This window comes from Morus notabilis, unplaced genomic scaffold, assembly GCF_000414095.1.
Source record: "Morus notabilis unplaced genomic scaffold, ASM41409v2 Scaffold148, whole genome shotgun sequence".
Classification (NCBI taxonomy): Eukaryota; Viridiplantae; Streptophyta; class Magnoliopsida; order Rosales; family Moraceae; genus Morus; species Morus notabilis.
The window spans coordinates 192,042-218,535 of NW_010362321.1; the positions used below are offsets into that span (position 1 = coordinate 192,042).

The window sequence follows — 26,494 nt, forward strand, 5'->3', positions numbered from 1 at the left end:
AAAGTCAAAATTAAATGGCCTGATTGAATTGGCTAGTTTTAGAAAGGCTTTTAAAGAGTATTTGAAATAGGAGTTCAAATGCTGCTCTGTTTGAAAGATATTTTTAGAACGTTTTATCTTAACTGAAATTAAGAAAAGCTTTAAGAAATTTAGTGATTCACTTATTTGAAATTATTGTTACAAATTATGAAAGTATTCTTTCTTATATTAAAAAAAAAAAAATGTTCCGCAAATTTTAAGAAACCCCAGTAAGTACAAGTTAAAAAGTTAGTAACAGTGGCGGCCTCAAAGGAGGGTCGTCACAATAACCAAGTCCATGACGATCACAACTTGCTTTTCCTATAGAGAGAATATGATCCAATTTGGTGGTGCTAGAATTCATCATCTTCAAATTTTTTTTTCGTGCTCTCCAGTTCAGCCCTTGTTTCCTACAATTTCTTTTCTCTCTCTGCTGCAAGCAATTCATAATTATCAGCAACTCTCTTCAACACATAATTCTCTTTGACAAGATCATCGACGCGCTCCCGTAGAGACTTATTTATATCATACACTTTAACCCATTTGTTGAACATGGTCTTATAGGATCCTTGTATGGCATTAATAGTCAACTCCTCACCATCACTGTTACTTTCAGAATCTGAAAAATCTCCTTTATTTTCACTGTTTACGGAATCTATTACAAGATTTGTTGTAACACTGTCTGCGACACCTTTTGTAACACTATCTGCAGAAACGTCCATATCAGCAGAAACGTCCATAGCAACATAGTTGCTCACATGTTCGTCATCTTTCTGACTGCCTTCTAACTCTTCATCACTCCAAGTTGCATTAAATGACTTCTTCTTCTTCTTGAGGGTATTGGCGCATTCGGATTGAATATGTCTATATCCATCGCACTCTCAGCATTGAATACCTCTATTTTTTGTCTTGAATTCTGTGCTATTTGCTACAGTTTTACTCTTTTGAAAATTACTGGAGTTGCCATTTCTTAAATTCTCATTCTTCCTATTGACCTTTTTCATCATCTTGTTGAATTTCTTCGACAACCTTGTTATGGACTGGGCCAAGTCTTCTTCAGCATCAGAATCAACTTCGGCTTGAAAGGCAATGCTTTTCTCCTTCTTTCCTTCCTTGTTTTCATCCAGATTCATCTCAAAAGTACACAAAGAACCCATTAGCTCATCAAGTTTCATTGTTTGGACATCCTTGGCTTTCTCGATAGTTGTCACCTTGTAAGCAAACCTCTGTGGAAGTGACCTCAAGGCCTTCCTCACAAGCTTCTCCTCTGATATTTTCTCTCTAATGGAAAATGCCTCATTAGCAATATCACACAATTTTGAATTAAACTCATAAATTGTTTCATCTTCTTGCATTCGAAGATTCTCAAACCTTGTAGTAAGGATTTGAAGTTTAAAGAGTCTCACGGCAGCCGTATTTTTATGTGCCGTTTGCAATGTCTCCCATGCATCCTTAGTTGTTTTACACATTGAAATGAGCTTGAATTGGTTCGCATCTATCCCGTTGAAGATAGCATTCAACACTTTAGAATTGTTGTTCGCCAACTTGTCCTCTTCGGTTGACCAAGTAGTTTCGGGCTTCAATATCTCATTCCCTTCAGAATCCTTTGTAATTGGATGCTCCCAACCAGTCAAGACAGCTCTCCATGCCTTTTCATCAATAGGTTTGATGAACGCCTTCATACGTGCTTTCCAATAAGAGTAGTTTGAACCGTCTAGGAATGGAGGACGAGAAACTGAACCGCCTTCTTTCAAAAAATCCATACTTGTTGTAGCAGACCAATTCCCAAAATCTCACCAAGCAAATGGTTTGCGAACCGCTGGACCCGCTCCGATAGAAAAAACTTTGGTAGCCAATTTGATGGTCATGATAGTACTAACATTTTATGTAAATGACGATAGAGGGCAACTGATGAAATCAAAGAAAACTAACACGTTCGAACTAAATTGGCAAATAGTCCAGCACTCGCCTAAACCAATTTTATTCACTCACTATTATTAAATAAAAAGAAAAAAGTACAAGAATTTAAAAAAAAATTAACAACACACGACATATATAATTCGTATAAAGACAGAAGAAACTCTCGAGGATTCATCTCGGCAATCCTATCCGTTGAGACCTCAGAAGAGATCAGCAGGGCAACAGCAAATGCAAGAGCAAGAAGGGGAAAAGCATTTGAGTAAGCCTTTTTTTTTTCCCTATAAGAAAACTCAGCAAAGAAGACAATATTGGAATGAAATGTAAGACCAGTAAAGAAGATAGTTTGCCAAGTGAAAGATGATTGAACCTATTGTGCCTCTCCCTATTTATAGAACACTGAGACAAGGAAATTGAATTCTTTATAATTCACACAGACGATATTTGAGAGGTAAGGATTATTGGCCGAAGTTTTTATTCAACATTCCGACTATGTAAGGGCATGTATAGTTTGCTGATTCGAATTGAGATGTAATTTTATGTGAGAGTTTTTTACTGTAGTAAAAAAGTTAGATGTGACTGTTTTTTAGAACTTTTTACTATAACAAAACTCGAATTGGTAAAATGAACGGGGTCTAAATGTGTTCTTTTATATTTTTTACCCCCCCTATTCATTGGCCATATGTACGTAATTATTCAAGTTTGGTTGAATCCTTCTCCAACAAACAAGTCTCGACTCTTTACTCCCTTTAAGAGGGTTTTTGTGTGTGTGTGTGTGTGTGTGTCTAAAGAGTTAAAGCATGGGAGATGTGGATTATTGGCCGGCGGCAGTCTTTTACCTACACTCCCTATCAGGTTTTGGCTCGTGGATCCTCTAATTTTCTGTGCACTTTTTCTTGAAAAAAAAACAAAAAAACAAAAGGAGAAAGGGTGTGTTGTTTTGTAATGTTTTTTATCCAGAAAAAAGGAAAGAAAAGAAGAGAAAGTTCTTAATTTTTTTTTTTTTTTTTAAATACACATTTGGTAATCTTCTTGTCGTTTTTTGTTCTTTCAATTGTTGGGCAGGTAGGCATTAGATCAAGATTGGTGCCAGGCCAAGGACCAATTTGGAGATCAGATTAAAGACTCATATTGCTACTTTTTTTTTTACTAAAAGAACCAACTGACATTAATTAAAGCTAAAGAATTCCAATCAGATTGGCATCCCTCCCCCAATTCAATTTATTTTTTAAAAAAAAAATGAAGAAAAACAATACAAAAGACGTTCAAATGAAGAGAAACAATCAAACAATAAAAGGACCTCATTACTAGCAGAAACTAATACTGAAATGTTAAACCAAAACTATACCGTTGAAAAAACAACTCCTATAATATACCTCCTTAGAAACCTTATTAGAAAATCCCATAAGAAAAATTCTACAAAGAAAAAAAAAAGGTGTATACGAGAAATGAAAGAAAAAAGTCCCCGGAAAGAACTAAAAACTGCCTCGAAAAACCGAAAAGACCCATCTTGAGAAACTTCAACTATTCTGATGGTAATAAGGGAGAGGAGAGACATGCATATTGTCTTTGTCTACCAACTGAGATAAGCAATCTAGCTTATGAGGCAAGCTTGTTTGCACACTAGACCCTTCTCAAAAATGGTGAGAAACACAGACATTTATTCAAGTTCTCAACTCGAGTTATAAAAAAGAACATGCTCACACAGCTAAACTTAGCGCCCTAATCCATCTATTTCGAAATTACCAAGGAACAATTTCATACTAACGTTTTGTTATAGATAATAATTATAATTAATTGATTAATAATTACATGTAATCAATAATTAAAATCTGAATAATCAATCTCTCCAACCCCTTAGCCTTTCTCATTATCTTCTTTCCACATGTCATATTGGGTTTAGGCGCTATCTTGAATATTTGATCTTTTCTTAAGTGCTACACTGACGTGGAATTTTTAATTAAATAAGATCTTGACATATGTGGCATGATGGTGCTCTTTTTAGAGTGATCAATTTTGTATTGGATGGATCGAGCCGCTCATTTAAACTTGATTGATCAATTTTGTATTTGATATTGATTGATTTTTAATTTTTTTTTTCTGTTTCTTTGCCGTGATCATGCACAGTTGGTCCTCTTTCCTTATTAATTAGGACAGTTCAGTATAATCACACGGTACGAATGATATCAGCAAGATTAAAATCCATTTAGAGCATTATGCACTTAGACTGTGAGACTCGCATTTCAACCGGAACAATTTCAATGTTCAACTTAAAATAAAATAACAAAGTTTTATTAAAAAGTAGAAACTTCAATATTCACATTTAAATATATTTGGACCTTAATTTTGGTTTCACTTCAAAATCTTACCAGGCATAAGCAGATGGGGGTGATATGAACAGATCATGAATTCGGTCAATGGTTTTTCTTCTAAACTCTGAATTTTGTATCTCTATAAATATAATCTGATAGGTTAGAAGTACAAATCTCAAACAAGCTAAAAGAGAACTAGCTTTTGCTCAAACAATCTCCACTAATTATTCTCATAAGAGGGAAAAAAACAAAAACAAAAACAAAAAAGCTCATAGTAGTTATTGCATGACAAATGTGAAAGTACTACAGAAACATTCATCTCTCAGTACGTCACTAAGTCACTATATATCGGTACAACTAATTACTTGCATTACACGTTTACACAAATCTCATCAAATCTCATCAAACACGTTTACTTGCATTACATGCTTACACAAATCTTATTGTCACACTTCAAATTGACTTTGAAAAAAACAAAAAAACAAAAACAAAAAAACAAAACAAACACATAGTAGATAACTCACGAGGCAAACCCTAATGAAGCCTGATTGCTCTTCACTGTCATTGCTGGTTAAATATCCGTCCACATAAACCACTTCCTCGATATAGCTAATGGAAAGATCTTGGAAATGATATCATCAACACGTTCGTAGTACCATATCCTCCATCTTCGAGAAAACACGATCGGTGCAACAACTGCTCCGAACCCAGTCAAGAGTCCAATTTCAGCACTTACCAAATTCCAATCAATCTTTCTCCCAGAATTTGAATGATTGTTTTTTGTTGCATTTGGTGCCACTTTGTCTGAGCAATTCTTCAAAGGGAATCCGCATAGTCCTTTGTTTCCTATGAAGGAATCTTCTGGCAATGTCTGAATTTGATTGCCCGTTGGAATCATTCCAACCAGTTGGTTGAATGAGAGGTTCAAAACTTGGAGGAAATTGAGGCTCTGGAGTTGCGTTGGAATTGTTCCATTGAGGTTGTTCCACGAGAGGTCCAAGGACTCCAGATTTCGCAAGTTCCCTATCGAAGAAGGGATATGACCTATGAGAGCATTATGGGACAAGTTGAGGATATAAAGTGCGTGGAGTTGTCCTAATTCTTCCGGTATTTGTCCATGGAAACTGTTAATGGAAAGATCAATGCAAGTGAAAATATCTAAGATCTTTGGCAGCTCCTGCTCCAACCCTTTGATGGTCACTGTCGCTGTATACTCATAAGTTACGTGAGGATAATCTCTGGAAAAGCTCCGTTCACGTTCACGAGAAAAAGCGTTACGAGAATAAAGGTTACGAGGATAAACGTTACGAGCATGAGACTTAGGATTCATTACCATTCTCATTAAACCACCCGAGCGTAGAACCTCGACATGGGAGTCACCATTTTTAACTGCCATTCCCTGCAAATTCGTTAACCACCGCCTTGGTAATTCTCCACTAAAATTATTGTCAGCTGCGTCAAATATGTGAAGCATCGGCCAGCTTCCATCAGCATTTGGACACTCAATGCTACCATACAACTTGTTTGATCGAAGAATAAGGATGAGCAAGTCGGATATATTCTTCAACAAGCAGGGAAATTTGCCAACGAGTTCATTGTGCCCAAGGTCCAAAAACTCCAATGCAGAGCAATTGGCCAGAGATTTTGGAATCTTCCCTTCGATGAAATTGCCATTGAGATCTAGTGCCGTTAATGTACATCCCGATGGGAACACATCAGGAATTGGGCCTTCCAAGTTGTTCTTCCGCAAATTCAACATATGACGCGAACCACTAGTTTCAATTAAACATGTTGGTATTTTACCACTTAAATTGTTGTGCGACAGATCAAGAATCAAAATGTTTCCAGGGGCACATATGCGTTCAGGTATAACTCCTGTAAGGCTATTGTTTGAGAGGGAGAAGAAAGTAATCTCTGTATCGTTATCAAAATTATCATATGGAAAGGAAGTTAGCTTATTGCTAGACAAATCTACAACCTTAAGATATTTTGGAAGAACAGGGATGTTTCCTTGTAACTTGTTAAAGTGTAAGTCAAGGGTTGCAAGATTTTCTGGGAAAACAAAAGGTTCCTGCATGCCTACCAGGTAATTACATGAAAGATTTAGATTTGCAAGTTTCCCATCCCCAACTTTCCAAATCCATTTAGGAATCTGTCCTGAAATCTGGTTATTGGAAAAACTCAAATCTCTCAACCATGACATATTCTTTAAATCAGGAAACGAATTCAGGTTGTTATATGAAAGATCGAGAGTATCAAGGTTGGAACATCCTCGAAACATATTCTGCTGTTTGGTTCCATTGAACTTGTTGTAAGACAAATATAGGCTGGTTAGATTGCCAAGTTTGCAGATTGATGTTGGAAGCAGCCCCTCTAGTTTGTTGTGACTCAAATCTAGGGTATCCAATAATGAAGAAGATGTCGTTTTAAACTCAGGAATGAGGCCACTAAATTGGTTGTTGGACAACTGAATCGTTTCTAAACATGGAAGTACAAACAGATCTAATGGTATCTCAGCAGTTAAATAATTATGAGAGAGATCTATCTGGACAAGTTTCATGGACAAACTAAAAGATGGGACTAGGCCACTAAAATTATTAAAAGATAGATCAATATGGGCGACTTCGGTGAGGTTTGACATGGAAGTTGGAAGTATGCCGTTAAATTGGCACTTGGAAAGGTCTAATGTGGACAAGTTCCAAAGGTTACCAAGAGAAGCTGGTAACTTCCCTGAAAACTTAGTGGAAGAGAGATGTAATTCTTGAAGAGAATTATTTATTTGAAACTCTGGCACAGTACCCTCGAGAAATTCATTGGATGATATGTCAAGAATCTGTAGTGTTGGTACCTGGAAGATGCCGCTAGGAAATGTTCCATGCAACTCGCAGTTACGAAGATTCAACACGGTCAAATTTGAGAATTTGGCAAAGGACTCTGGAACTGGAGAAGACAAATTGGTACCTTCCAAATCAATGACCGACAATGATTGAAGCTCCACAAGCGACTCATCCAGTGGGCCAGGAACATATCCATCGGATAAGCTCAATACTCGCAGATTAGGCAGTGAGGATGACAATGCTTGGCACCACCTGTTTCCATGTGCTGATATGTTTACACCATCAAGATGTATTTCTTGAAGCTTTGACAGGTTCTGAACCAAAACACTCAAATTTGGGATCTCAAGCCTCGAATTTGATAAATCAAGAGTGACCAAGCTTCTTAGGTGGGAAATCTCAGTTGGTATTTGCCCCACAAAGCCTGCTTCTGCTAGATTCAGATGCCTCAAATTTGTAAGGTTACCAATCCTTGAGGGAATTGTAGAGTTAAAGGCGTTATCAGACAGATCAAGGCTCTTGAGATGTTGGAGATTGAAGAGAGTGCTTGAATTGTCAAGCCCGCCAGAGATTGCCTCGCCACTTAAGTTGAGACGTGTGACACGACCCTCTTCGCAAGTTACACGTTCCCAGGAACAGCAATCAGAACTTTCGTTCCAATTCACGAGCTTCTCAGAGGAAAAACTCCCGAAATCTAGGCTGTTCTTCAGTTGGAGCAACAAAGATTGCTGAGAGCCAAGACACTGATCACCAGAAACTAGGAAAGTACAAAGGGTGACTAGGATAGAGAAAATGAAGGGCCATGAAAACAGTTGATTATTTGTCATTGCGGATTTAGCAGAGGGAGAATGAAAATGGTCTCATTCAGGTGCTAAAAGCAGCAAACCCACGCCATGTATATATATTACAAATAAATAAAAAAAGACATTGCTTCTCTTTAAAAAAAAAAAAAAAAAAAAAAGGACATTTTGTAGAAAATCGAAAATATAGTGGAAAAAATTTTTTGAGACTCAAAAATCCGAAATTTCCACTGAAATTTAAGAAATTTCGGCGAGATTTCCGACCTTGTGATCTATAACGTCCGTTGTGTGAAAAGGCAAAATAAAAGAGAGGAATTTCGTCTTGGCAAATGGCAATTATGAGGCAGACTAATAAAATAGTCCATTCAGTCAAGTCAATTTTGTGAAAAAAAATACTTCCTTTATTACAAGCTACGACAAGCATTGACCGTTTTAAATGGTTTAAATTAGAGCTCGTTTAGCTCGCTGATTCGAGTTTTTAATTCGAGTTGATATGTAATTTTATGTTAAAGTTTTTTACTGCAGTAAAAAAATTATATATGACTGTTTGTGAGAACTTTTTACTGTAATAAAATTCGAATTCTAAACTCGAATCAGCGAAATGAACGGGACCCAAATTCATATTTTTGTTTCCACTCATAGGTTCTAAGACCAATCTACACGGTGAGCACAAAGTGTGGAAAAAAATATCCACGAAATAAATTGCCAACATTTTCACTATATTGTGTTCATATTTTGTAATGTCGATACGGATAAGGGGGAATATTCTTTCCGGAGCATTGCAAAATGTCCATAATATCCAAAAATATCCACAATATCATTGAATATTCAAGATTGTTTTGGATATCTCCATACAGAGTCCAAAAATACCTGAAAATTTTTATTTTTTTGCAAGAAAAATAATTTTGACAGCACTTTTTTTATTATTATTTTTCAATAAAATGTAACCACTAAATGGTAAAAAACAACATATAAAAATATATAGTGTGACTTAAATGTGACGACTAAACTAAAATATTAAAGATATTGTGTGACTCCCACTTTACCCACAAAAATCTTTTTCACTTTCAATTTATCTCACGTGTTTCTTTAATACTTTAGGTAGATGGCCAGTGTTTTATATCTTTTTAAATTTTAATGTTTAAGATAATATTTAAACATTGATCACTAAGGGTATTTATGTCATTTTAACAATTTAACAACTTAAAAGGTTATATTTTATTTTAAATAAAAAAATAATGGTATAATTCTTAGATAGTTTAAACACATAAGTGATATGTCTTGGATTACAAAAAAAAAAAAAAAAAAAAGGACAAATATAGGATTTTCCTAAAAGCTAAGAGGATACTTTTTGGATAAAATTATAATTGCATATATGAGGAATTGTCTCCTGTCAGGCACATATAATTATGCATGAATTGTGTATATTTACAGGTAAATCGTATATATTTACATATAAAGTCGTGTATATTTAACATGAAATATAACAAATCAATCAATATACATATTTTCATGCTATGTGTTCATTAATTGCTATAAAAAATACACGTTTTGAGGATTAATATACATTATCGTTTCTTATAACTTAACATACACGATTTATATGTAAATATACACGATTTACATGTAAATATACACGATTACACAATTATACAAGTGTCATGTAAATATACACAACTTATCTGTAAATATACACAACTTACCTGTAAATATATATAATTCATATACAATTATATAAGTACATGACTGGTCAGACACTTTCTATAAGTGACTGAGGAGAGACCTTACCTATGATTATATTTGACAATGGGCATGCATTAATACAAAGTTTGCATAAACAGAATAATATCCGTTGAGAGAGATGACGGCGAGAGAGGGCATGCTGCAACAATGAAAAGATAAACATTAACCATCTTGTCTTCAGCGTTCACCTCACATATTGAAAGTCTAGGCAATATTATATTGTTGCACATCAGGTGGGCAAAAATTGTTATGTCACAGCCCTCAATTGTAGGTTCATCAAACTCCCAGAGTACATGGTAAAGGAAAATTCATTATGCTAAATCTTGAACTTGATCACAATTTGGAATATAAATTTCCTTATATTTTGCAAGTGGTATAAAGTATTTGCTTAGGGAAGATCGATCTTTTAGCTAAACATAAGAGTACTATATTGACTTTCACTCAGGATAGACCAAATAGTAAGAGACTTGCAATTTTACAAACGTTGTGGTTTTGTTCGTTTTGTTAGTTCGAGTTATATACTCAAATTTTTATTGCAGTATTTTCTCTCATAAAAATCTAAATTTAACTTTTTATGCTACAGTTTTTTCTCTCATATAAATTCACTTTTCAAATCGAGTTGAAAACTCAAAATTGGCGTAGCAAACAGGACCACTGTGTTTATCATCTACCATGTTCTTTCTTTTCCTTTTTCAACATACTGGAAGCAATTTTACGTAGTTCATCTAAATTTTTTAACATGAATACTCGTAGATCTGACCATTAAAATATAATTCAACGGCTAAAATAGCAGTACCTACCGATAGGGTAAAAATAGAATTCCTACCATAAGTTTTGTAAAAAAAAAAAAAAAAGAAAGAAAAAGAAAAAGGGCCTACACTTTCCTTTATATGAAAGGGAAAAAATTATGAATAATGGAATTTTCGTTACGGCAATTGATTGAGATAGAGAGAGAGGATTTATCTCCATAGACATAAAGAGGAGAGCCAACATGGTGGGACCTGCGTGGACCCTACAAGTGAGGCTCTCTTTTGTATCTGATGGGGGACAGTCGATCAAGTCGATAAACACCCCTTAGTAGTGGAGGAGCCACGGATCAAACCTTGAATCTCTCTCTTAGTGGGAGTCTAAGTGGAGTCCACAACCACTCCATTCAATCCCTTAGGGTCAATAAGTCATGTTAGAAACGTAGCTAGAACATGAAAGCAGTTCTATTAAAATTATTTCCTTCACTCATCGGTCCCTATAAAATAAGTATTTCTATTGTCAATTCTAACGATGAACATTCAACATGAATAACTATTTCAACTATTAAAGTAAAGCATGTGGTCAGAAATTTCCAGGAAAACAAGAAAAAATATATATATCTTTGCGCGATCAAGACGAAATGCCTATATCTGTGTCAACATCTTTGTTTCTTTTATGGCTCAAAAGACTATTTTATATGCTTTCACACTTAAGAGTCAAGCGAGGTTTGCATGATAATTCAATTCATAGATCAAGGAAATTAATCTCTTTGTTGAAAATGGACGAAAGAAAAAGAGCAAGTCTAGCTAGTTTGAACCTTTAAGCAAGGACTTTTGTTATAAAAAGAACCTACCATACTCTTTCCTTCCATTTTCTCCCTTTTATTTTTCATAATTTCTAGCCCAACTTACATCTTTGGAAATTGACAATAATGAGCGTGGTTCATAGAATTTGTAGTGAGGGACCATATTCAATGTAATTGACCGGAGGAGAAGAACTGGCGGGTGAAAAATGTTACAAAGCGCTTATAATATCAACACCTAATATTGTTAACTAGTTGGAAGCATGTTCTACAAATGAGTATATTGATTAGTTTATTACTTTTTTTGATACGTGAATTAAAATTTTGAAGAGTTTAATTTTAAAAAATAATTGAAGAAAAACTGTGTTCATTACTTCAACAAGGGCAAATTAAAAATATATATATTTATGTGAAAAAATATATTTATGATAAAACTTACGTGAAAAAATATACTAAAAGCGACAAATTTTGAAAAAAAAAAAAAAAAAGTTTTAACTACAGTAAATTAAAGAAAAATAATTCATTTAGCTTAGAGAGTGTAAGATTTAACACGAAAAACACAAAAGAACAATCAGATAAAACCAAAAAGTAAGAAAAAAAATATTTACATTAGATTTAGTGGAGCTATTTTGAAATTTTTATTAATGAATGGGGTATATTTGGAAAAAACTTGAAAATCTATAAGATAAAAATTTTAAAAATAAAAAATAAAAATCAAGGGGGCACAAGTGGTATATTTGAAAAAAAAAAAACTTAAAACGCTATATGGTGAAAATTTTAAAACCAAAAACCTAGGGGTGCAAATGCCCCGGGCCTCATCTCCGTCCACCCCTGTAAATCAAAGCACTGCCTCTTAATCATGGTTATTTCGTAGTCATGAATTCTTAAGAATTAGATGCCTTAATTATTTACTATTGAGAGTAATAAAATAGCAGGAAACAAACAAATAAACATACACATGCTAGATTTATTTGTTATACCTTATTGTGGGAGGCTTTCAATTGTTGATGAGCAGAAAATATAGCAGTAAAAGTATGAGCCGAAATAACTTACCAAAAAAAAAATAAACCACTCCAATTTTTACTAATTAAAATCATGACTAAAATTTTAATTACATTCATGAATATTTCGGAAAATGGGCATGCATTAATACAAAGTTAAGTTGAGATTTATTTGCAGAAATAAAATAATATCCATTGAGAGAGATAGAGAGCATGTTGCAAGAATGAAAGACAAATATTATTGTATTTGTTCACGGCACGTAACACTCGAAAAATCATCAAATAGAAATATAATAAAATAATCCTTAATTATTTTTAAATAAACGTATTTGCCAGGTCTATTATTTATTAATTTATTTGCTCAAAGAGAAAAGAGATTAGTGGTGTACCGTCACATCAACCTAATGATCACTTAACAATCTACTAAAATTACTGGCGGAGTGGAAAGAAAATTTACCGAACTTTTATTGACTAGCATCGAGAGTTTAAAATTACATTAACTGAAGCAATATTTGATTGGCTGATCCATTAGGGCATGTTTAGTTCGCTGATTCAAATTTTTAATTCGAGTTGAGATGTGACTTTACGTTAGAGCTTTTTACTGTAGCAAAAAAGTTAGATGTGACTATTTCTGAGAGTTTTTTACTGTAATAAAACTCGAATTCTAAACTCGAATCGGCGAAATGAACGAGGTCATATATATAAAAAGTTGGGCAATTTTGAGGCAGAGATTGATCAAATAGACCTGCAGTCAATCAACTCAAGTAACAAAAACACCACGCCCACGGCACACGGCCCATCCGAGCAGTTTTAATAAAAAAGACATCCTTTATTACACGCTGCAAAAAGCATTTAACGTCCAAAATGGTTTAAGACCACTCTACGGTTGTTTCCAATTCCAAAAGCATTATTCTTACAAAAGCGTCCATACTTTATTTACATCCATAGGCCCTTGCAGTTTAATTTATTCCCTTATAGGGACCCATCCAGACAGTGAGCACAGGGAAAGCGGTGAGGGCATTCCAACTCAAATCTTTTTAACTTTCAATTCTTTAATATTTTGTTTTATCCCCACTTAAAAAAAAAAATTTTGTACTCTTTTTTAAGACCTAATTGGATGGTGAAATCCACGGTCAATTTGTATTCGAAGCCAATGTCCGATTTGACACCAATTCGATTGTGTGATAATATTATTGGCTAAAGTTGTTTTCAACTTTTCTAGGAGCCAATATCTAACATCTTCCTAGCTAGTCTTTGGTCATATGGTCGGTAGTTTCAAATGATAAGGACAAAATTAATATTTGCATACATCTCTTTATTATTTTGTTAATAGAAGAACACTAATTACCACCTACTTATTGGACAAAATAAATATAGTAGTGAAAGGCGACTTCATAAATAATTACACATAAAATGGTAATGAATATGTAAGTACCGGTTTGAGTCTTTTAATACTTTATAAGACAATATAAATAACGCAGAAACGTAAAATAAAAGAACACGAGAGAAATGATATCATGATTCGGTAACAACTTACTCCGCGGGGCCACGCCCAGATGATGAACAATCTACTAAGAATTCTTTTACAATTCAATTGGACTTAATCTACCCGAGACTCCCTCTCTAAGAAGACGTCTATGAACTTGCAATTTCCCAATGGACTTGAGCAGCGAGATCCCCTCGACTTTTTAACATTGGAATCCCTCCAACTAAGTTTTTAACATAGGAAGAGCAAGCACCATTAATGGAGCGGCGGGAATTTGGAAATTTGGGAAAACATGAGCAGCAAGCAGAGCAAAAAAAAAAAGGGGAGGGAATGGACCAGCCGGAATTTGAAAATTTGGGGAAACAATTTTTCCACTGTCCAATGTCATTCTAATGTGTACAGTAGTATATATTTAAATATATATACAATAAACCAATAAACCAGCCAAACTTTCATTAACTTATATATATACATCTTATAATTATTTTGAAACTTTATTATATATAGCTGAAAAAACATTTAATAACGTTTTTTTTTAAAAGGCTATAACTAACAGTTATAAAAAGGTTGTTCTATTGTAGTGACACTATCGAATCAGGTGTCGTAGTTTCTAATTGCCTTCTAAATACCTCCACGTTCGTCAAACATGGGGTGATCTTTCCTTCCTTTGCCACTCTGACTGTGATTTTGTGACCCTTAGCCTTCCCTCGACCTCCACGACGTCGTTGAGGTGCGGCATCGGGTGCAGTAGAATGAAATATATTTAGTGATCATATAATACTGATGTAATTAATTTAATAAATTTATAATTATGTTCTAACATATCAGACTCATAGTGTGATGGCAATCTATAAGGATCGGGTAGAGGCTGCGCTCCCCCTAAAGAGCCAGCACATGTAGCGACTGGGCCAAACATGATTACCTGCTATGAAGTTTTATCAAATTTTATGAAAATTAACACAAATAATATTGTAATATGTCTTTAACATTCTCTTAACTATTTTATAATACTTATTTTTAATTTTTTTTAATTAATAATATAATACTAATTAAAATTTCCATCTAAATTTTTTAATCATCATATATATAATTCATTATTTTTAACTTCTTAATATTTCCATAGGTCTCCTAGTTTTTAATAATCATCACATAATCATCATCAAACAAATTTCAATCTAATTACCACAAATTTCAATTTCAATTCTAATTTACAATTCACAATTCTAAATTGTAAACCACAAACTAAATTCAAAATCCAAAACAAACCAAAATACGAAAATCAATTTATAAAATACCAAAATATTAACTCACAATATCCAAACCCACAAACACCGGGGGTTGAAAAACGGTATGGCAGTAGGGCTGGGAGGGCGACGACGGCCGCAAAATGATGACGAAGGCCGGAAAAACAGGCGGCGACGGCGAGGTGAAAACTCCATTTTTTGGACTTTTTTGGAATTTTTTTCTCCACAAATGAAAGATTTGAGGAGAGAACGATATTTTTAAGCTATTTTTAGTGTTTATGGACGGTTTTTAGAGGTTTTGGATAGAGAGAATGAGAGAAAACATGAGAGCTCACCGAAAAAATGGCAGAAGGAGGTCTGCGATTGCGTTTATACAGATGGCTTTTTATGACGACATTATGTCGTCGCAAGTAATATTAAATAGTCGTCGCAAGTAATATAAAAATGACGTCATTCTTCTTCACCTCATTAATATTACTGAGAATATTCTTGAAGAATATACCCGTGTTCCTTTTTTGTGACGACTTTACTAAAATGTCGTCGCAAATAATTTTAAGGAAACCGTCAAAGTTTCTGCCCTTTTAAAGAAGTCACAAATAATTTTAAAGAAGACGTCGCAAAAAATAGTCGTCCTTCATAGAATTTCCTAGTACTTTTTTTTGTGACGACACGTGTCGTCGCAAAAATAGTCGTTCTGAAAAGAATTTTCTGACACTCTTTTTTGCGATGACTTTCAAATATGTCGTCGTAAAAAATAAAGAAATATATGGAACCTATTCGCCGAAAACCGCCAAATTTTCACCTCTTTTTAGCCACATCACTGTGGCCACGTCACCGTCAACTGTAACAATCAATATTTGTGATGACATGTCGTCACAAATAATGGACAAACTGACGCCAAAATTATTGGCGCTAGAATGGTTTTGGCGCCAATAGCTATTAGCGACGACACGTCGTCGCGAATAAGTTGCCAAATTTTAGCGACGATATGTCGTCACAAATCGTAAAATTTTGTGCAATGACATGTCGTCATAAATATTGAATACGACAACAAGTCATTCAAAAAAAATTTTTTTTTTTTGGCGATAACATGTCGTTGCTATAAAGAATAATTTTAATAATGATAAATATCGTCGTTATTAATCCTTTTTGTTGCAGTGAACGTCTAATTGAACTTTAGTTTTAATTCTCTACATATAACAATGTCAGGTGTAATAAGCTATGCCAATCTCATCACTCTAGCACCGACACGTGCATTTTTCTACGTATCGTCACTAATTTTTGTTATGCTTATTTGGATTAGGAAATTTGTACGGTAAGAACTGTACTTTTTAGTCACAACTAGGAACTACTATTTTAACAATTAATTATTTTTTTAACGGTTTAATTTATAATTGGGAGTAATTTTGTGCCACATACTATAAATTTTAAACGTAAATATTTATAAATTAAACCGTTAAAAAATTTATCTAATGACTAAAATAATAATTCTTATGAGTAGAGAAAAAACAGTATATATACCGTAAAGGTTCCCTTTCTAGTATCAGCATACTTTTAATTGCAAAAAACTTTTAGCTATATTTATAAAAAAAATTGCATTTTAACCCCTAAATTTTTAAAAAATTATATTTTGACCCCCAATTTTTAAAAATTATATTTTGACCCTTCAATTTTTTAAAAATTATATTTTCATCATTTATTTTGAAAATTACAATTTGACCCTATTTTTCATATTTTTTTTGTAAAACAACCCCTATATAGTAACTCTACTTTCTCTTTTTTTTTTTACTAGGTTATTCCTACAAAGGGTTTTTAATAAGGCATCATGAATGGTGGACATCTAAAGAGGAGTGTTATGAATAGTAGCTGTCTACTTAAGTCAAAGTTACCGTGCATATCAGTCAAAGTTATTATTTATGTCCAAATCTTACTAAAAAGTTTGCTCAGACTCAGGCTCAACTTGAGAGGAAGAGAGTCTCAAGCTCGTTTATTTCGCATATTTAAATTTTTAATTCAAATTATAATATGATATTTTCTAAAAAAATTTAACTATAATAGAAAAAGTGAAATATAACATTTTCTTAAGAGTTTTTAACTTTAAGAAACCTAAAATGTGAAATTAACAACGAGTTAGAGTAAAGAGGCGCAAATCATTTGTGAGAGATTAAGATCTAGGATTAGAATAACTCTGGGTTGGTTGAGCTATAGAGGCTTTAAAAAGTCCAATCCACTAACCGTCCCAAACATCTCGAGCCCGAGCCCAATGCTTAATGGGCCGAAAGTTAAAAGTTAAAGCTGCGGATTGCTTTTTCGGCGGGTTGTTGAGGTTCATGTACAGCCCTAAACTAGAGTGAGAACGAGTGAGTGTGAGGTCCGAGAACCGGAAAAGAAAGGAAAGAAGATGTCGACGTTTCAGCTGAGAAACCTCAACGAGCTCTTCGCTACGACGTCGTCTCGGATTCCGACACCATTCCGCCGCCGCAGCACCAAGCCCTTCTATTCTCCCTCTTCCTCTTCTCCGAGAAGGAGAAATGTCTCAAAGCGACACCGTTTCGACGCCGTCGTCAGCTGCTCCTTCCAGCCAATGGAGACCGCCAAGATTAAGGTTGTCGGCGTCGGTGGCGGCGGCAGCAATGCTGTCAATCGAATGATTGGAAGTGGTTTGCAGGTTTGTCTTCGTTTTTCCTTTTTGGGTTTTGCCTCGGACTGAAAAATTGTATCGCTTTTGAGTTTTTCCTTTATGGGTTTTGCCTCGGACTGAAAAATTGTGTCACTTTTGAGTTGAGTTGTGCAAACGAACAAACCCTCAAATTCAACTTTTTTACTACGGTGTTTTTCTCTCACGTATACGAAGTTGTGCAAATGAACGTACCCTAAGTGATTGTTTCCTTGTGTTTGAGCTGACAAAACGCATTTTGCGTTTGCAATTTATGTTAATTCTTGATTTACAAATGCCTGTTGTTGTTTGGAAAGAAATTGGTGTTATCTTTTCATTTGTGCAATTTGGGTTGGGTGTAGCTTTTGATTAGCTTAGTTGAATTCATTGTAAACTGTTATCTAAATTATTTGGTGTTAGCTTACTCGAACTAATTGAAGCTTTAGATAGCTTTTCCTTGTCTTTGAATCGTGGTTTAGGACAAAACGTCAAAACCCACTATTAGTTTTCAATTCCTGTTACTTGAATCTTGGTTTTACTTACAAATGATTGTTGAAATTTGAAATTAAAATGGTACTCTCTCTTATTTATTTATTTTTTATTTGGATGGTAGCTTTTGATTAGCTTAATCGAATTCGCTATGATTTTGTTGCCAAGTGATATGGTGATTTTCATTTTCCCATTTTTTGTTTTTTCATGAAGAAATTGGTAGAACCTTTAGTTTACTTGAATTCAATTGATTTGTGATGGTAATGTTGCTCATTTTTTGAGAACAGGGTGTCGATTTCTATGCGATAAACACGGATGCTCAAGCACTAGTACACTCTGCTGCTGAGAACCCACTTCAAATTGGAGAGCTTCTGACTCGTGGACTAGGTCAGGCCTTTGTTGATGTGCCTAACTTAATAGTTCATGTTTTGTATTGGATATATATTAACTAATTCAAGCTATCACTATTTGTCTTGAGTTTCTCTGTCCTTCCTCTTGATTTGAAACACTTTGTAGAGGTGCAGGTACTGGCGGGAATCCACTTTTGGGTGAACAAGCTGCAGAGGAATCAAAAGACACCATTGCAAATGCCCTTAAGGGTTCAGATCTGGTTTTCATAACAGCTGGTATGGGTGGAGGGACGGGCTCCGGTGCTGCCCCAGTTGTTGCTCAGATATCCAAGGAGGCTGGTTATTTAACTGTCGGTGTGGTTACCTACCCTTTTAGCTTTGAAGGGCGTAAAAGATCCTTGCAGGCAGGTGTCATTGTGGTCCCTTTTTGGAATATCATAGAACTTGTATACTTGTGTGTACTTCCTAATCAAGTTCACTTGTCCTTTTCATGGTATTTTTATTGGCAATTGTTGTTACCTTATACAAAATCAAAGAATCAAATGACATGTTCTTCTTTCCTTCAGGCGCTGGAAGCTATTGAGAAGTTGCAGAAAAATGTGGACACTCTTATAGTGATTCCGAATGACCGCCTGCTTGATATTACTGATGAGCAGACAGCTCTTCAGGACGCTTTCCTTCTTGCTGATGATGTTCTACGTCAAGGAGTGCAAGGAATTTCAGATATAATCACGGTGAGTGCTTTTGTGAAACATTGAACTACTTTATTACTTCGGTCTCAAGAGCTTACATGTCGGGAGTTACAAATTTATTTAACTATTTCCAGTGAGCATAACCTGATTTCTCAATAGTTCGATTAGCATAATCTGATCCCTCCATTCATGATTAATTTTGTTAATGATTTCGAGCGAAATCCCCCACCTATTCCCTAGCATCTCAGACTTCTTTTTTTCCATACATTTTTCCATATCTTCCCAGATATGTCTGCCTTGTATGAAGTGTTGTTTTGTTGGTTTGCAGATACCCGGACTGGTGAATGTTGATTTTGCAGATGTGAAAGCAGTTATGAAAGACTCTGGAACTGCAATGCTTGGTGTAGGGGTTTCGTCAAGCAAAAACCGCGCCGAAGAAGCTGCTGAACAAGCTACATTGGCTCCCCTGATCGGTTCTTCAATTCAGTCTGCTACCGGAGTAGTATACAATATTACAGGTGGAAAAGACATAACCCTGCAAGAAGTGAATAGAGTATCCCAGGTACATTTAATAAGCTCGTGTTTAATGTGCTCTTAGGTATTTTTCTTCAATGTTCATTGGATAAAATCTGCTGATGTATTCTCAGGTTGTGACGAGTTTGGCGGATCCTTCCGCAAACATAATATTCGGAGCTGTTGTAGACGACCGTTATAATGGAGAAATTCATGTTACTATTATAGCCACAGGGTTCTCACAATCGTTTCAGAAGACTCTGTTAACGGATCCTAGGGCCGCAAAACTCGTCGAGAAGATAACAGGGGGTCAAGAAAGCAAGGGAATTCCGGTTCCCCTCAATGCATCAGCAGCACCTTCATCCAGACCACCACGGAGGCTTTTCTTTTAAATTCCCTTTCAGAGTTTCTTTTACGTGTATTTTTCTCTTGTGCTCTTGTAACGAGATTGAAGTTCAATCTTTTGAGATATCATGTTTTCTGAGCCCAATCATATATTGTGTGATTCTTCGAAGTCTGTAATTAAGGCGATATCGTAGCCAATAGGAACAAGTTGTAGATCTTTTGTTTCTAGGACATGAAATTATTGTTCAAAACCAATGGTTTTAAATACAAGAGAAATCATTTTCCTCTTATGGACTACAACAAAAGATGAATCCTTAATAAAGTTTTCAAGAGACGGTTTGCAATGTTTCTGATAAAAAAGAAGTGATGCTTTTTTACCAATATTTTCTTCTACTGGTAGGGGAAAGAATGATTATCGAGTTTACTATATTACATATGCACATCTACAATCTCTAGTAATCCCCAGGAAACAGGAAAAATAATATCAACTTAATTTAACTGATAATTGACACATTCTTGACTTGTAAAATCCCAGTAAGCAGGAATCAATCACAAGAAGAACGACAATTCCGGTTTGGGTGTAAAGGAGAACATGCTTTGACCGAAAAACTCAAACAATGACGAGACTAAGTGGCCTGCATCCATGTTCTCTTTCCAAGCCTGAGCAAGAACAGAAGATGTCTTTCCCGTTTGACCACCTAACTCTCTTCCTGACAATTGTTCACTCGATAACTGGCGAGACATCGATGAGATGCCAGCATGGGATGCGCCAATACCAGTGGCAAATCCAGCTGCGGCCCCTTGCATGTCGACTTGCATGGAGTTCATTGACATTGCCCCCATGCTTCCGTCCGTGGCTAACTTCTTCAGTGGCGGTTGCTGCATCAAGTTGTCTGTGCTTGCTTTGCGTTTATCTTGGTTGAACAAATTGCACGAAGTCAGGCATGAGGAGAGGGAACATACAAGTAGAGAGTTTAGTTAAAACAGATTAAGTGTCATACTTGTCATCATTGCTGCAATCTTCCCATTGCTCCTCAAAACGGCACGAGATGGCGGAGAAAACACACCACGGAACTTCTTCAACCGTTCGTGCATGCATTGGCCTGCTGCACACTGGAAATTTACAACTTTTTTAGTTGTCGAACCATTTCATAGCTAACCAATTATTTTATAAAATAAAAATTTAGGGTCAGATTAAAAATGTGAGCTCACCATCAAGGCCCCATATACACGCCAAGCTTCATGTCGTCTCATCTCGTTCTTTTGCTTTTCGAGTTGCATTTCTGGTTCAAGAAGCTGCATATACGGCTCAAGATTTGGTAGTATCAGCAGGCAAACCTGTAGAAGGTCAAGAAGCGTCACGATTTGCACACTGAAAAAAGGTCGTGACAATCTCAAAATATGACAACACGACAAATAAATCCCAGATATGTTTTGCACAGAGACTCAGAGAAGAGTTTGTCAGATATCACTTTATTCAGCTAAATAGTTATTGGACACCTAAAAAAGGCAGTCATTTAACATTCATTGGTAATTTAAGATATAATAAGGCAATTACCACGCTTGGACCAAGAGCTGCTAAGCCTTGGATTGCACCATAATGCTGAGGAAATGCTTTTGTTGGGTCCAAGAAAGCATGAACCAGAGTTTTGGTCACACGTGGGTGAAGATTGTGATAAACATGTCCGAATCTGTAATAAAAATAATTAAAAAAAAAAAGAACCATGAGAACTACATCACATGCCGATTTGCACATTTGACGATACAAAATATATTGGAGTTCATATTTGCCGTATGTACAGATTTGGAGTCCATAATTGCCGTATGTACAGATGATTTGATTTGGATATTCCTGAAATAATTTCCTTCGGGCAATTGAAAATTGCATAAATGTGAAATTTAATATCAAATAAAGCGAAACCAAAATGTTGACCTTTTGCAAATTGAAGCAACCAGGTTTGCCGCGAAATTTCTAAGCTCCCAGTGGTTATCGGAAGTTCTACTCCCTAGTCTTTTCGCAACAAGGCAGGTAATAATTGATGGCATCAGTTGGTGAAGCTGGAAAATTAAAAAATAGGAATATATCACCAGAATACAATGAAGTAACAATAAATGATAATTTCTCATCCTAAGGAAGAGTCACTCATCATTTAAGATTAGAAGCTCTCGTGATCAAGGCAAATAAAAGTTTATACGAGTAAAACGAAATTGCTTACATAAGGTTCTATATGTATGTGTGGATTTTGAATAAGGCTTTGAGCAAGACGCATCAGAGCAAATAGGAGAGAAAAATTATTGAGATTCCGAGTAACCTGAGATGATTAGAGGAAAATATAAGCAGAAGCGAATAAGAACATGACACGACCAACAGTATGTAAGAGATTACCATTAACAAGAGATCATCATATGAGTACCTCATCAGAAATAAAGTAAATGAAATAGGGAACTAAAGGATGAAGTCCCGAATCTGTTGCCAAGCTCACCAACGCTTGTTTGAAGATTATAGACCAAGACCTGTTTTTAGTAAGCTCTGTGATCTTTTCAAAGTAGAGCTGCAGAGGAAACCGCAAAAAATTATGTGCCAAAGTTGGTCCTGAACTGAATATAAATATGTGTGTGTGTGTGTGTGTGTGTGAGGAAATAAGTGAAGCGAAATAAGTGAAGCAATCACGAGTATACCTTAAGTTCCCTTGATATTACATGCTTAACAGGTAATTTAATGTCCATAGGAAGTCCATCTTCTTTACTCTCGGATTTTTTTCCATCAGCAGATGCTGAAAATAAACCATTATATTAATCGAAAATGCCCTAATTGATATTTGAAAAAAAAATAAAGGAATTATAAAACAAATTTCTAGACACATGTTCAGATTAATAAAACTCGACATCAAGATTAGAAAACATGGTAAATAGAAAAATAGAATGAAAAGGAACGATATCAAGTAGTAAGCAAAAACGACTAACTTATAGAGACCAAACCCCTTGTTTGGAAAACTAAAATTGCACGTAAATTCAGAAAGATACCTTCGCTGGGAGCATTTTCTGGAATCGCTGGCTGAATTCCTTCAATTGCTAACCAGTGAGATGTAAGTGATACATCAAGAGGTGCTTTTGGTAAAGGTGCTTCAATTACCTGTATAATCCGGATATGCAAATATCAGCGCTTACAATACATAGACTTCATGATATAAGAAAAGACAAAATACACTTGTGCCCCCTGAACTATTGGCGTGTTACAAAACTTCCCCTTAAACTTTAAAACTAGTAAATTTTCTCCATGAACAATTCTCTGTTAGCACACTTCCCCCTTATCCGCCCCCTCTGTTAAATTTTAAACGGTAAGTGTCACGTTTCTGGCACGTCACTGAAATCTATTCCATAATACCCAAAATCCTCTCATTGTCTCCGGCACCAGCAAAGATGATCCTGCCGGAGCTCCAAACCAGCTTCTTACGGCGCACGTGGCGTGTCTCCGGATCGCCACGCCGGTGGACCAGCTTCCGAGGATCGACGCCCAACTCGCTCAGCCGCAGAATGTGGTCGCCAGGTACTCCGCCCTCGGTCAGGCCATGGTCAGCGATGATAAAGAGCTTGATCAGTTTATGGTACACTTATTAATCTTCTCTTCTCGATCGTCTCTCCTTTTCTTCTCTCTTTCTTTCTTCCAATTTTCTGCTAATTTATGGAACCAATTGAACCGGAATTTATTGTCATCTGCCGATTCCATCTAAGAATTAATTGGAAGAAGAAATGGCCTTTTTTTTCCAGTTTTGGGGAGGCCAAATTTCTGGTCGGCCGAGGAGGTTAGTTGGTGTATATTTCTACCTACGGCCCTTTTAAGCACTTATTAAATGCGAAGAGCAATCATGTGCAAGCTAAGTTCCATGGCGGCGAGGCTCCCTATGACCATTAGGGCAAAATTCATAAATGGCCACGAAATACACAGGAAACCTGAGAAAGGGATGACTATATGGGTAAAATCGTCATTTCATATTACATTAAAAATTAAATACCTTAGCTACTGACACGTCACACTTAATGTTCAAAATTTTACAGAGGGGACAGATAAGGGGGATGCGTGCTAACAGCGAATTGTTCAGGGAGAAAATTTGTTATTTTTAAAGTTCAGCGAGAATTTTTGTAGCACGCCAATAGTTTAGGGGGCACAAGTGTAATTTTTCCTATAAGAAAACATATTCAAGGTAACCAAAGACTTCTCACATCTTTAAATTCCACATCCTTGTCATCGATGTAGAACAAATCCTTGTGTCCAGCAGCTCTCTTGAACCGCAGAGAATCTCCTGAGGCAAAGCCATATATTGGCTGAGGTGGCAGCAGAATCAAAAGTTAAAAGTGAATTTGAGGTCTAAGTTTCAGCTTTTCCAACTTTGTAGCTCGATATCAAGACACCAAAATTATAGAAGATCTCACACAAGTGTACAAATAAGTCGACGAGGAAACATTCAATATAACACATCTTTCTCACAATTTTTAAAAACGTGTCACCTATCTTTATGAAAAATCATTCATTGTACAATATCTGCTGAAATTTAATAAAAAAATTCAAGCAAACTAAACAAGAATCAAGCTTCTCAGAAACAAATTTGTAAGCTAACATTGTAAAAAATATTGTTATTTTAGGATTAAAAAATATACCAAATGTATACTAGCACCTAGACAACAAAAGACGCGTACCTCCACATTTCTTAACTTAAGTGCACTATCAACATCGTCAGTTGTAAGGGTAGTTCGCCTAGAATGCCGCATGCATTTAATAGCCTCCTGCAGTTCAAAACCAAAAAGAACTTGTTGGTTTCCTTTGGCCGCTTCAAACTCAATGATCCAACTACATTAGCTGCATTACGATTTACGGGTACCGATTTTCTTGTACTTTTCTCACATTCCCAGCACATAACGCATGACCAGAAAATCAGAGTCTACACCTTCATTACCTCATTTAATGAACTTTCCACAACTATCCCAAGCTTAGTGGTAATAAAAATTACAACTGGTTGAAATAGTTCAAACCTTAGTTTTTCGCGAAATACAAATAGAAGGAGAACGCCTCATTACAGTATGAAAAAATACCCTGCTGGTAGAATGCAGTTTTTAGCTGTCATATCTACATTAAGTTCCGATAAATTGTCATACTTTACTTCATTCGATATGTAAATTTTTGTTAGTTGTCATATTCTCAACGAATTCCGTTAAATTATCATATTTTCTTAATCTAACATGCTTATGATATGATCTAACGGATAAAAACTGTGCCATATTTCATAATTTACCCCACAATTCTCCAAAATAGAAATGGCAAAACCTCGAAAAACTAAACCAAAGCTCCACCAACAACAACTAAAACAATGTGAAAATCAAAATTGCATAAGATCAGTGTCAAAGTTGACCTGCATGATCTCGCGGACTCGGTATTCGACGTCGGGAGCGAGAGCCAGGGCAACATCAGGGGACAAATTGGTAATTCCAATGCTCTGTGCAATCACCTCAATTGCTTCTTTTGGCACCACGCTCATCTTTTCTTTCAAAAAATAAACAAATAAAAATATGGTTTCTTTGCTTTGTTTTGCTCCAAAACTACCTCATAAACCTTCTGCAACAAAACTCATACTGAAAAAAACACCTCTTCTGTATTCTCGTGACAAATATGAACTCTGCAAATTGTAGACACAAAAATAACTTACACAAAATTCAGAAAATATTAACGATAACAATAATCATATTAGTAATAATCCATAAAGCATAAACTAGATTTCCCTTTCCAAAAAAAAAATAAATAAATAACCCAAAGACTAGAGAGAAACCTGTTTTTGAACAAGTCTTATTGGAAGAGAGGGATTCTGTCGGAGAGAGGGGAGAAGTTGGGTGTGCGAAGTGCAGGATGCCGTGCCTTGCGACGCCGGGAGGTGGTGGCTGGTGCGTCTGCAAATTAAGTTGGGCTATCAAAGATGGGTTTGCAAATTAGGGATTGGGTCTGCAAATTTGCGTTTTTTTTTTTTTTTTTTTTTTTTTTTTTTGGGGGGGGAAAAAAAAAATAAAGATTGAGTTAATTTCTACGAGAGATTTACAGTCAAATCTTATTTCAGGAGACGTTTGGTTAATGGATTAGAATCATGATATTAGAATAATTTTTTATTTACGTGTATTTTTTATGAGAAAAAATATTGTAGTGAATCATGAACCATAATTCGAATCGGGATACGAATCTCTCAACCAAACAACCCCTTAATCTCTAATTTTTTTAAACGCATATAGATAGTCTCTAAAATTTTATTTTTTTCATCGATTGTTGTTTCCTATTGTTTTTATTTTGAAATTAGTAATGTTTTTAAAATAATTTTATTTTTAGTACAAAAATAAAAAAATTAGATTGTTTTTAAACATTATTCTGGAACTGATTCTCATATTGTTTTAAAAAATTGTTTAGCTAAAGACCTGTTTAATTAGTTTTTTAAAAAATTATTTTAAATATAATAAAAAAATAAAATCGTATTTAGTTATATTTTTAAAATTTTATTTTGATTACATGT

General features: G+C 35.2%; 4 protein-coding genes across 4 annotated transcripts; 1 reads left to right on the forward strand and 3 right to left on the reverse strand.

The window, feature by feature from the left end:
* Window positions 1-428: 428 nt before the first annotated feature.
* Window positions 429-1,781, reverse strand: LOC112092258. The gene is made up of 2 exons (XM_024167923.1): window positions 1,048-1,781; window positions 429-882 (listed from the first exon to the last, which is right to left on the reverse strand). Exons 1-2 carry the CDS (start codon window positions 1,779-1,781, stop codon window positions 429-431), a joined length of 1,188 nt encoding a protein of 395 aa, XP_024023691.1.
* A 3,037-nt stretch (window positions 1,782-4,818) lies between these two features.
* On the reverse strand, window positions 4,819-7,908 carry LOC21397181 (receptor-like protein 9DC3). The gene has a single exon (XM_010101689.1). The coding sequence runs from the start codon at window positions 7,906-7,908 to the stop codon at window positions 4,819-4,821; it is 3,090 nt and encodes a 1,029-aa protein (XP_010099991.1).
* Window positions 7,909-17,235: 9,327 nt separating this feature from the next.
* Window positions 17,236-20,237, forward strand: LOC21397182 (cell division protein FtsZ homolog 1, chloroplastic). The gene is made up of 6 exons (XM_024167921.1): window positions 17,236-17,572; window positions 18,337-18,436; window positions 18,574-18,803; window positions 18,966-19,133; window positions 19,420-19,653; window positions 19,739-20,237. The coding sequence occupies exons 1-6, from the start codon at window positions 17,306-17,308 to the stop codon at window positions 19,994-19,996; spliced, it is 1,257 nt and encodes a 418-aa protein (XP_024023689.1). The 5' UTR covers window positions 17,236-17,305; the 3' UTR covers window positions 19,997-20,237.
* Window positions 20,238-20,286: 49 nt separating this feature from the next.
* On the reverse strand, window positions 20,287-25,975 carry LOC21397183 (transcription initiation factor TFIID subunit 6). The gene is made up of 13 exons (XM_024167919.1): window positions 25,769-25,975; window positions 25,355-25,618; window positions 24,645-24,731; window positions 24,171-24,272; window positions 22,974-23,082; window positions 22,629-22,723; window positions 22,364-22,501; window positions 22,166-22,261; window positions 21,883-22,007; window positions 21,508-21,640; window positions 21,162-21,287; window positions 20,951-21,062; window positions 20,287-20,863 (listed from the first exon to the last, which is right to left on the reverse strand). Exons 2-13 carry the CDS (start codon window positions 25,478-25,480, stop codon window positions 20,499-20,501), a joined length of 1,614 nt encoding a protein of 537 aa, XP_024023687.1. The 5' UTR covers window positions 25,481-25,618; window positions 25,769-25,975; the 3' UTR covers window positions 20,287-20,498.
* Between the last annotated feature and the right edge of the window lie 519 nt (window positions 25,976-26,494).